Source organism: Chiloscyllium plagiosum, unplaced genomic scaffold (assembly GCF_037043375.1).
Source record: "Chiloscyllium plagiosum isolate Xiang-an unplaced genomic scaffold, Cpla_swu_hap1 HiC_scaffold_15, whole genome shotgun sequence".
NCBI classification, from domain to species: domain Eukaryota; kingdom Metazoa; phylum Chordata; class Chondrichthyes; order Orectolobiformes; family Hemiscylliidae; genus Chiloscyllium; species Chiloscyllium plagiosum.
In genome coordinates, this window is record NW_028270153.1 from 12,758,364 (window position 1) to 12,771,212 (window position 12,849).

The 12,849-nt window shown below is 38.6% G+C and overlaps 1 protein-coding gene across 7 annotated transcripts in view; it reads right to left on the minus strand.

Moving 5' to 3' along the window:
• Positions 1–1,267: 1,267 nt before the first annotated feature.
• Positions 1,268–12,849, minus strand: part of LOC122560280 (casein kinase II subunit alpha) — a 97,276-nt gene continuing 85,694 nt past the window's right edge. For all 7 annotated transcript variants that reach the window (XM_043710826.2, XM_043710822.2, XM_043710825.2 and 4 more), the window contains 5 exons: positions 7,565–7,666; positions 6,003–6,103; positions 5,776–5,924; positions 5,390–5,479; positions 1,268–5,244 (listed from right to left, as the gene is read on the minus strand). In XM_043710826.2, coding sequence (XP_043566761.1) covers positions 5,129–5,244; positions 5,390–5,479; positions 5,776–5,924; positions 6,003–6,103; positions 7,565–7,666 — 558 coding nt within the window. In that variant the 3' untranslated portion in view covers positions 1,268–5,128. The remainder of the gene's footprint in view (positions 5,245–5,389; positions 5,480–5,775; positions 5,925–6,002; positions 6,104–7,564; positions 7,667–12,849) is intronic.

Consider the following 12,849-nt stretch of genomic DNA (forward strand, 5'->3'; position numbering starts at 1 on the left):
CAGAGATAATCACAATCATGAAAGCTTGGATCAACATCAGCATTGTCCATTCCTGTCCATGAAAACATGAGCAACTCCAAGGTATTCAACTGAAGGGGGAAAAATATCCAGAAAAGCTTTGGGGAAATAGTGGGCAATGGGGAGAATGATATGGAGGACTAGAACAGAGATCTCCAACTTGCTTGGGCATATCAGACTGTGCTTAAAAATCCAGAAGGAAAGCAACAATTGTAGACTCAACAAGGACTTCAACAATTATAATTCTGTTCCTCTTGGAAGGTAATGTCACTCATAACAGATTGAAGGAAGTAACATTTCTTGATGTTTGTGAGGATATCAAAAAGAAACTGAGGACTGCGGATGCTGGAGATCAGAGTCAAAAAGGGTGGCGGTGGAAAAGCACAGCAGGTCAAACAACATCCGAGGAGCAGGAGATTCGACATTTCATGCATAAGCTCTTCATCAGGATTCCTTATGTCCGAAATGTCAATTTTCCTGCTCCTCAGATGCTGCCCAACCTGCTGCGCTTTTCCAGTGCCACACTTTTTGATATAGAATATCAATCAAAACAACAATCTTAAAATATTACATTGATAATATATAGCATAAGAAACAAAATGTCTGTGCTGTCATGATAGCAACACCATGAGAAGTTGTGTTTTGGTAAAGAATTGGGCTTGACAAGTAATTACAGGTCAGTGTTTATCCATAGGAGAAAGTGAGGACTGCAGATGCTGGAGATCAGAGCTGAAAAATGTGTTGCTGGAAAAGCGCAGCAGGTCAGGCAGCATCCAAGGAGCAGGAGAATCGACGCTTCGGGCATAAGCCATTCCTGAAGAAGGACTTGTGCCCGAAACGTCGATTCTCCTGCTCCTTGGATGCTGCCTGACCTGCTGCGCTTTTCCAGCAACACATTTTTCAGCAGTGTTTATCCATAGCAAAACCACAGGTTTTTTGACAAGGTAGGTCAGAAGAAAATTACTGTAAAACTGGTTTCCAATACACCTCCCATTAATGTTAAAACAAAGCAGAGACATGTAATATTAGTAATTTATTTTCTGACAGATCACCTGTCAAATCTAAATGTATTTCACAACTAAATTAGTTCTTCCTAAGAGTGCAGGATAACAATCAGCTCCATTTAATTGTGTAAATAAGTGTACATGGCCATAGTCTTCTTTTAAAAAAAGGAGGCAGCGTCTGACGTGTTGAAGCTTAGAATTGTAAAGCATATTGTTGGTCTCAGTAAGAATTTCAAAACAATAGATACATTCTATATGCTGTTTAATGATGACTATTTTAATCATCACTTCTCCAAGGGCTGAGGTTGTTGGATCAATATATACATACATTGAAGTGGACCCAAGAATTTCAAAAGTTATGCGCGGCTGACCTTCCATGACTAGACGGTGCTAGTAAGCACAGCAATATTGAACAGTGGAACCAGTGTACTGCAGTGTTACAATATGAACTAGATACCCAAGTGTCTTCGCAAGGCTGCAATTCAAACCGACTGTTTAAAGACGATAAACCTTTAGGACTGAATCACAATCAGCTTTGTAATGTTTATCAAGCTGCCTTTTTCATATATAGGTTTTATTCCAATCTTAAACCCACTTATTGGAATCTTCATATTTCTTAGTGAACAGATAGCAAATATTGACATCCACTTCTGAATGGTTGCACAGTAGCATGATACAGATATAGGTTTGTAAGCGTGAATTGAGACAGTTTTATACTATACAAGTTATACGATGTGCACTGTAGCACAAGAAATCATTCTTTGGGCATTTTACTAGTGTGTTTTTAAAGTATTCTCAATCTTTCCACAGATTCTGAATTCAGACAAGTAATTTCTGCTTGAGTTTCAAATTTCAAAAGCATCTTGGGCTCACTATAAATGGAACTCTAAATCCAAGGCCCAGAAATGCGAGAAAATTAAAAAGGGAAGGGGATTAAAATATTTCTTGTGAAACAGCAACATCTATGATGCATTGTTACATCATTGTGCTAACAAACCATCGGCACCAAATGGAATGTGAATTCAGAGAGAAAACAGGTGCGCAAAAGTGCATTGTCTATTTATACCAGTCAGAGTCATAGAGCATGGAAACAGGCTCTTTTGGTCCAACTAGTCCACACCAACCATGTTCCCAAACTAGACTAGTCCCACCTGCCTGTTTGCGCCCATATTCCTCCAAACCCTTTCTATTCATGCACATGTCTCTTCAACATTGTAAGTGTACGTGCATCTATCACTTGCTCTGGCAGTTCATTCTACACACTAACCACTCTCTGTGCAAAGAAGTTGCCCCTCATGTCCTTTTGAAATCTTCTTCCTCTCATCTTAAAAATATGCCCGCTAGTTTTGAACTCACCCACTTCAGAGAAAAGACCTTTGCTACTCACCTGAGCTATGCCCCTCATGATTTTATAAACCTCTATAAAAGTCAACCCTCCACCCCCTATGCTCCAGTGAAAAAGGTTGCAGCCTATTTTTGTAACTTAAACCCTCCATTCCCAGCAACATCCTGATAAATCTTTTCTGAACCCTCTTCAGTTTAATAATGCTCTTCATATAACAGGGCGACCAGAACTGCACACAGTATTCCAGAAAAGCATCACCAAATCCTGTACAACCTTAACAGGATGTCCCAGCTCCTTTACTCAAAGGTCTGAGCAATGAAGGCAAGCGTGTTAAATGTCCTCTTAACCACCCCGGCTACTTGTGACACAAATTTCAAAGGATTATTTACCTCAACCCCTAGGTGTCTCTGTTCTACAACATGACGTTAATTGTACAAGTCCTGTCCTTATTTGTTTTACCAAAATGCATTATCTCTCACATATCCAAATTAAACTCCATCTACCACTCTTCAGCCCATTTGCCCAATTGATCAAAATCTCTTTGTAATCTTAGATAACTCAAAGTGGGAACTCATTAGAATTTATAACCTGCTTCAGAATAAATTAAGTCAAAGATACAAAAAAAATCAGTATCTGGCCCAAATATCCAAAATGGCCGTTACAGCAATTTTAACAGCAATTTTGGACTACAAATCAAACAAATACTGAACCACAATACTATTTTCCATTGGGTCACTTTTTTTTGGCAAAGCAATGATTAACGTAAAAGGGAATTCCTCAAAATAAGCCAGGAAGATATCGATGCTATTGCTTTTATTTAAATTTCAAAGAAAAATAAAGTAAGACAACTCAATGATGATCTCTTCATTTGGAATAGGAAAGAGATGAGGCAAAGGCAGGCAACCATCATGGGCACAGGGTTTGGCATAAGATTGAGTCACTTTCTGTTTGTCCACGAGTGCAGTTGTTTACTCACAATGCAGTATACACACTGACCCCGAGAGGTAAGGGATATAAAAGAGCCATACAAAATAAACATTCCTAGGCATTTCTTGTATGCCTAAGTGTCAATGTGCATGAGTGACACCTACTACTGTATCCTATTTGAATCAAGTTTCCACTTCCAAAGAAAGTAGCTCCCATGTAAATAGTTTAATGGGTGGAGAATTATGGACTTTTGCCTCTTTCAACACAAAAAAAACTTTTCCTTTTCTTGATTAACAACCATTTGGAACTTTTTCAGGTCTCATATTCACACTGATCTTTTCAAGAGTTTATCTTGGGTTACATCTGGCCAGAGTGGGGCTGAAACAAAAATATTACTCTACACCCAGTCATGCAAGTGAATATAGAGGATATTGCCACTCCAAACTTTGCTAGCATTGCAATATACTGCCATTAAACAAACATCTGGAGGTTTCAGCACCCAACTGATCACTTTCAAGCCTGGGACATGTCAGAGATGCAGAACTGATCCAAATAACCTGCTTCTGTTCAAAGTGGAATTGCAGGTGTATGAATCTACACACTGCCCTGAGTCTGACCTACCACAGGTCTGAGAAGGCAGATGAACACAGCATAATGATAAAAATGCAGAGCGGAAAGAACAAAGAATGCACCTAACTGGATGATAAATGTGTAACCAGAGGCTGTTTAATAAAATGTAGTCAAGCATAGTCCTTACTCAACTGCCTTCTCACTAATCAACAGCAGCAATTTTGTTTCCAAACACTTTTCTTAAAAAAAATTCCCTACCCATAGTCCACCAAAATTCCTTGGAGCCACATTTCCTAATTCATCACCCCTCCCCACTCCAAATCCTGCTTAATTGCTTTAAATAAAAGGCAACTGAAACACAATAGACAATGAGAACTAAGTACATAAATTGGTTGATACACAGTATGAATTGTAATGATACTTTTTTTCCAACATTGTTAAAATGATTAAAAACCTTCAGTCCAAAAGTTTGAAAATGAATTCACTATGGTTGGGTCTCTGATAATAATTGCATCAGCAAGTGGTGTGCTCAGGAGGAGGAAAGAAAAAAAAATCACAACTTGCTTGGATTTTCCAAGCAAAGAATGTATTTATGGTTGCAGCAATAGATTAGCTTTTAAACATACTCTTAATTAGCAACAGTTTCAACAGAGTACCTTCAAAAGCACTCAACAAATCTAATGCCGTGCTTCCAATATTTCATATCCCTAATAGATTTCATTTCAGATGCAATATTCCATTTAGCACTATTTGGTTTTTAGATAATAAAAATGCAACTCACACTTACTCCCTTTACTCTAATTGTCTGGGAATAAGACTTTAATGAAAAAATCATTTGAATGTTCCAAAGAAAATTATTTCCGAACCACTAAATTATTACAGCAGACAATTCTCGCAATGTGACATCATCTGCTAAAACTCCACTCAAAACCCAAGGGAAAAACGTGGTAACACTGAACAAGTGCATGAGAACAGTGTATAGGCAACAATTTCTGACAAAGAGGCATTACATATGGCCTAGTTAGGACTAAGAGAGATATACTGTCTCTAAGTCTGGTGACATACAAAACACAAAAAAATTCTCAAGTAAAAATCAGACTTTCTTTTTCCCGTTTTCAAAATGATTGAACTCAGGAGAATCCATAAGCAACTGCTCAGATGTGACATGACCAGCTGGTTCCCCATGTTTCCAAGGAGGAGTGAGGTGGAGGGGAGAAGGGTGACCAGGCGGTTGCCAGGGTTACGAGTAGTCAGGAGGGTGACGTCAAGGCTGAGCCCCTGCAGTGGCTGGAACTGGCGTCCCAAGGGTGTTGGTAGCAGAGATGACTGGTGAGCCAGCAAGAGGTCCCAGTGGCGATGAGGTTGGCATTGCAGAGATCCCTGCATAAAGACATTAAATAACATGAGTTTTCAAAAGCAGCAAATGCATTTTTAATAGACTTTAATCTAGTGGGCTTCAACTGAGAAATCTGTCTGAGTTATTATACAGAATTATTATTGAACACCAAGTTTGCTATATACTGACCTGACATCATACTGGCTGAGCTGATTGGAGTGCTACCAGTTGGCATGTTAGTACAGGAGCCCATTCGGGACTGGTCTTTCACAATTGGATCTAGAGGACAGAACAGAATTAAATCTACAGTAGAAGCATTCAGAATCTTTCCCAACTTATTTTTTCTCAAGTGGTGAGGACATATCTAATACAGAACTTCACCCTCAATCTAGAATAATCAACAAAATAAAATAGCTCTTAATATTGTCCTTATAACTGGTTGATGTATGTAATGTAGTAACCAGACCAACATCCCTTCAGCATTCCCACATGCACCCCACTGGAAGGGTTGTTCTGAACTCCAGCAGGAAGAATCACAACATTAAGTCCTAATAAGTAGCATGAGGTTTACTTACAAAAATAAGGATGTTCCATAGCTTCTCGTGCCGTTAGACGTGTTTGATGATCATATCGTAGAAGCTTATCCAAGAAATCCAGTGCTTCTGAGCTAACCAAGTGTTGATTTTCACTATGGACAAAACGTTCCCATCTTTTCCGGGAATGTCTGAAACAAGATAAGAATCTTCTATGTAGACAATATACAAAATCACCTATTTCAACACTAAAAGTGCTGGCTACTGACCTGCCCAGAATGTCATTAAACCGAGGGTCCAGCTCAATGTTGTACTTGTCAATGTAGTCATACAGATCTTCTGTGCCTAGCACTTTGGCTATTCGGACCAACTTCAAAGACAGAGAAAAAACAAAGTTAAACTCACTTTGGGAAGAGATTAAACAACAGTCACACTACAAATGAAATTTAAAGAGTTCCAAAACGCATTTGACTTTGATTTTGCTTAAATGATAAAACAATGTGGGCAGAGAAAACTTGCTTGAGTTGCACTGAGTTTGATTACATCGTAGTATTGAATTAAGTGCTGTACTTAGAAGTGAAAAAAATTTATTCAGATTCATGACCAAGTTTCATATATTCCTTCCAAGTCAGCATCCTCTAATTCCGATGAACATACTTTTTAAGCAGACATTTATCACGTCTTTAGGAAGACAGGAAACACAATGATATTTTGGTCAAACGTTTGGTTACCTGTCATAATAACTCACGTAACTCAGTGTCAATGTTTGACTAAAAAACTATCCTGTGAAGCTCCTTACAAAGATTTACTACATTAAAAGTGCTATGTAAATGGAAGTTGCTGTACGACTTCAGAAGAATGTTTCTTACTGTATCTTCTTGTATATGACTTCTTGCACTTTATAATTTGGAGTCTAAATCGGACAGTTGGGTAAATGTGTGTGTGTTGTTCTGTAGATTGCCTTGAAGACTGACAAATTTCTATAGATCATACTCATTTACAACACTTTACACACAACTCAAAATTAATTTAAAAATCAAATAATTTAACAATCAGATGTGCAGAGGGCAATCTGCAGATTCTTTTCAACTTGATAAGCTAGAACATGTAAAACATCTTACTCGTTCACATCCAGCCAGCGACTTCTTAGAGAAATTATATTTTTAAAAGAGAACCAAAAGAGTATCTTTTTCTACCAGCAGATGGAGATGTTTTTCCACACTTGACATGATTTGTGAATCCTCCTTTGCAGCACATTTTTTCAGCAGTGTTGCAAGTAGGTTGCACCACCCACTGCATTAATCCAGCATTTAAAAAAAGTCATAGAGATGTACAGCACGGAAACAGACCCTTCAGTCCAACTCGTCCATGCTAACCAGATATCTTAATCTAATCTAATCCCATTTGCCAGCACTTGGCTCATATCCCTCTTAAACCCTTCCTATGCATCCAGATGCCATGTAAATGTTGTAACTTTACCAGCCTCCACCATTTCCTCTGACAGCTAATTCCATACACACAGCATCCTCTGCATGAAAACGTTGCCCCTTAGGTCCCTTTTAGATCTTTCCCCTCTTATCCCAAACATATGCCCTCTAGTTCTGGACTACCCAACCCCAGGGAAAAGATCTTGTCTATTTACTCTATTCATGCCCCTCATCCTTTGCAATCTCACACAGCAGATACTACTTGTGTCAATGGTATTAAGGTCAAGTGCATAGCCTGAAGGCACACGAGGAGGGTGTCCAGTATTTGTAAAGTCAACTTTAGTAGTGCAGTGAATGCACTTTAAAAACAGGCGTTTATTTATAGCTAAGACGAGCACTCTTACCTGATCGTAATTGTCGTGACCATGGAAAAAGGGCTCTTTTCTGAAGATCATGCTGGCCAGCATACATCCTAAACTCCACATGTCTAGGCTATAATCATACATCTGCAATGAAGCAAAAGCATCTTCAACGAGCTGTAGACTATACTCTAATAAAGGAGGACATTATTCAAAGTACCTTAATTCAGTTAGTGTTTCAAATTTTTCTGAAAATAAAGTCAGAGGGCACATAACGTGCAAGGGGCTCTTTTGGTTAAAAGAAATGGATCCATTAAAGTTTAATTTCCTGTTCTTTCTCAAAATGCCTATTGTTTCTTTGATGCAACGCTTGAATTAAATGCAAGTTCAGGGGCTCAAATTACTGTCAAATAAACCATCTGCACATAAAAAATTACAAACCGTACAAAACATCAATCTATACAATTTTACTAATGTATTTTGTACAATTTTCTCTGCTTTCTTGACTTGCTATCATTTGTTGGGATTTAGTTGCAATAGTGGTCATTCATTACAACAGTATTAAGTAGCTGGTTCTACTCTATAGGCCACACGCATCCACATGTCCTAACTAGGATAATCATCATGGTTCTGAGCAGCAAACATGAACAGCAGTCTTCCTAACTTCAATAGCTCTCAATGCCAGCAAAACCAAGGAACTCATTATTGACTTTTGGCGGGATGTTACTCATGCCTCCCCTACACATTAACAGCACAGAGGTGGAACGTCAAGTTCCTGGGAGTGGTCATCCACAACAAGCTTTCTTGGACTCTTCATGTGGATGGACTGGTTATATGGGCCCAAAGTTTCTTCTTCCTCAAGCAGCTGAGAAATTCTGGCATGATGGTGAATACCTTTGCCAATTTTTATAGGTGCACCATCGAGAGCATTCTGTCTGGATGTACCACTACCTGATATGGCAACTGTACCATTCAAGATCAGAGATAGCTACAGAGAGTGGTGAACTCGGCCTGGACAATCACAAAGGCCAAACTCCCAACTATAAAATCCATCTACCAGGCCTGCTATCAAGGAAAAGCCGCCGGCATTCTCAAAAGTCCATCTCACCCTGGCAATGCTTTTCTACAACCTCTACCATCAGGGAGAAGGTACAAAAGCCTGAACACACGCACCAGCCAGTTTCGAAACAGTTTCTATCCTACTGTTGTTAGAATGCTGAATGGACTCTCAAACTCTTAGCATTTGCCTGTACCTGTGTTTTGTTTTTGCTGCTGTTTACCTATTATTTACTTATCTATGCTATTTAACTCTGTGATCTGCCTGTATTGCTCGCAAGACAAAGCTTTTCACTGTACCTCAGTACACGTGACAATAAATTCAATTCAATCAAGCTAAATGAAGCTAACCACTTTAACTCAGCACTGACCATGATTGAGCACTTTTGGCTTTATAGTTTGGTTAGACACAGAATTATGCAATATTAAATGAATAACTTGCATCTAGGTAGTGCCTTTCACAAACTCAGAATATTCCAACTTGCTTTACAACAAATGGAATACCTCCGAAATGCTCTCACTTCTGCACTGTAGGGAACTACAGCAACCAATCTGCATAAAGCACAATCACAAACAGAAATGAAATAAATGTCTAAACATTTAGTAGCATTAGCAAAGGTGAGGCATAAATTTATTGGATAGACCAGGAGAATAACCCTGAGCTTCTATGCCTGAGGGGTAAAATAGCCCTTTGGTTTAATGTCATATGTGAAAAACAGTACCAAATATGCTGCATTCCATGAAGTAGAGCTCCAGAATATCAACAGAAATTACCACTGAAAGCAAATTAAACACATATCCTTCTGACTCAGCTCAGCAGTAGTACTCTTACAAAAGGACGTAAACTCATCTATATTTTCTTCTAATCAAATTCCGTTAATTCTGTGCAGTGACAGCCCTTCTCCCTCTACCAAAGTTTGGACAGGAATCCCAACCATATGATACCTTTCCAGAATGAAGACTGCATCGAACTGAATACCAAAGAGACTACAAAGAAAGGGAGACATATATTTAGCACTAAATTGTTAATGATGAGCATTCAGTAACTGCACCCCAAAAACTGGTGGAATGTGAATGGAGAGTGCGCAGTTCTGGGGTCTCCTAAAATGCCATCTCCTTTCATAACAGTCATCAGATCAGAGATAACACACATAGGATTTAATGAAATGATCCAAAGCATTTTTTCTCTACCATCTCATTTCTGAAACTGCAATCTCTATCGGAGGTCAGAAATCTTCGTCTGTTACCATATTTTTGTCCATTGCACACTGTTTATGTTGATGTATTGAAATAAAGTATATGTAATATTCAATCTATCAAAGTATCTCAAAATTAAAATCAGCCTTGGAAAAAAAGCAGTTTAAAAAGTATTCTCCCCGCACCCTATAAGTACTGAAGGACATTCTGCACCCACCTCATACCCCCACACACTATTTATCTTCTGTGGCAGCCTGTCTGCAGATGTTATGAACCAGATGCTTCCTGTTGTGTGTGAAAGCATTACGTAGAAAGTTACCTGCTGTTTTCCTATCTCACCACATGGGCCATTGCCTCAATATAGCAAGGCACTTTGTTTATGGCAACAGGGGATTTACAAAGCAGAAAATCTGCATAGAAGGTGGTGTCTTGCAGTTAAAACAACACATCTCCTCACTCTTACTGCTCAACATTCTTAGTATCTCAAGATTACAGAAAGATCATATTCAGGAAAGGCAAATTATTATTTACTGTTCTTATTATTTCTAGTATTTCATGAAATATCATGGTAGCCAATGTGTCACTGACATCAATGATATAGGAGCTTTTGATGTCTCCGAATTCACAATGGGTTAAAGTGTTTAGATTTCCTGTAACTATCACAATAGTGAACAGAATTAAGTGATGGTTTTCTAGACAACAAAAAGATGAATAAGCTTTCTTTAAGGGAATATCCACTCTTAAGGATTTGACTCAGTCAACAGTGATGAATTTTCAGAAGGCCAGTGAGGAACCAAATATATATCTTGGGAGGTGCAAGCATGGTGGTGGTCGGGGGTGATAATTCTGATGGGTCTGGGAGAGGAGAGAATTAATGTGCACAGAATGTATTTCCCTCAAGAACAGCGACAAAGTTTTTTGGACGTGACAGGATAATTAAAGCTGTTAGGAACCATACAAGAGTTTTGTGTTTATAAATAGAAGCCTTAAGTATACAAGCAAGAATTATGCCAAATCTTTATTGTTGGTTACCTCTTTACTTCAGCTGCACACAATTCTGGTTACCACACTTTGGAAGGGAGATCATGACTGTAGGGAGGGTGTAGAAGAAGTCATGAGAATGGTACAGGAATGATGGAATGCAGCAAGGGTTGTTGTCCTTAGTGCAGAAAAGCTAAGGTGAGATCTTAAGGAGGTTTTCATAATTTGAGATCCGTAACTATCGGAAAACTGAGAACCTGAGAACACACGTTCAAAATATTGGCAAAATAATGTAACAAATTACAATGATATGAAATGTGCTCTCTTGAAAGGATGCTGCAAACAACAACTTTAAATTTCAAAGGTAACTCAGTTCAGACGTAAAAGTGAAAAAATATGAAGCTATGGCACATTCATCATTTCCAGAGTTTCTTTCCAAAAAGTGAGCAAATAAACTGTGTGTTCTTGACTAAAACAAAGAACTGCGGAGGCTAAAAGATCTGAAACAAAGATAGAAATTAGAGAAACTCAGTAGGTCTGGCAGCATCTGTGGAAAGAAAGCAGAGCTAATGTTTTGAGTTCAGTGACCCTTCTTCAGAATTGTTCTCTGCTTTCTTTCCAATGACAGTGCCAGACCTGCTGAGTTGCAATTTCTATGTGTTCTTGACAGTTTTATCCCCCAAAGTATTCAGCCATTTTTATTTAAATTGGGTGACCTGAAAGCCAGAGAAAGCACATGAAAGTGAGAAAGGAAGAGGATGTGCAAGAGAATGAGCAAGAGAGCAAAAGCACAAACAATCTGAAACCATATCTAAAAACTAGTCTGGTGTTAGAACTGGTTAAATTGGCTATAGTAAAATTCTTAAGCAAAATGAGTTAACTGAAAACAGGTGCACATTGGATTCTATCAGGCACAGCTGGATATGAATCCTGCTTTGAGATAATCCAGTCAATCTATGACTGCTCTTAAATACATGTGCTGTAAAAATTTACAAGGTAAGGTGGACATGATGAATTATAAAATTTCAGGTTTTTGGAATCATTAAACTAAGAGTTTTACAAGGATTTTAATAGCACAATAATTGTTTAAAAAATCAGAATAGAACTCTTACTTTAACAGTTTACAGTTCAATTCATCCGACATGTACTTTATTTATCCAAGCCATTGTTGGATAACCTTTACTGCAACTGGTGAAATCTCTTGGCACCATGTGACGTATCCAAAAAGCAGAAAACACCATATATGGTTCTAAGTTTGACCCTTGCTCACACTTACCAAGATACTGATTGTACAGAACAAGTGAGTTAGCTTAGCAAGTGCCTTCCGTCAGTATGAACTCAAGGAAAAAATATTAAAACCCGTAAGATAACAAAGGATATTATATTCCATTACAGCAAAAAAGCACGTGAAGTTAACCGAAAACCCCAAAATACCTCTCAGAATCATAGAGATGTACAGCACAGAAACAGACCCTTCAGTCCAACTCGTCCATACTGACCAAACATCCTAAATTAATCTAGTCCCATTTGCCAGCATTTGGCCCATATCCCTCCAAACCCTTCCTATTCATATACCCATCCAGATGCCCTTTAAATGCTGTAATTGTACCAGCCACCACCACTTCCTCTGGCAGCTCATTCCATATTCAGCCATTCCCTATAGCTTAAATTCTCCAACCCTGGTAACATCCTTGTAAATCTTTTCTGAAGCCTTAAGCTTTACAACATCCTTCCTATGGGAGGGAGACCAGAATTGCACGCAATATTCCAAAAGCAGCCTAACCAATGTCCTGTACAGCTGCAACATGACCTCCTAACTCCTATACTCAATACATACCAAATGCCTTCCTCACTATCCGATCTACCTGTGACTCCACTTTCAAGGAACAATGAACCTTCATTCCAAGGTCTCTTTGATCAGCAACACTCCCTAGGACCATTACATTTATAGTCCTGCCTTGATTTGCCTTTCCAAAATATAACACCTCACACTTATCTAAACTCCATCTGCCACTCCTCTGCCCATTGGCCCAAATGATCAAGATCCCATTGTACTGTGAGGTAACCTTCTTCATTGTCCGTTACACTTCCAATTT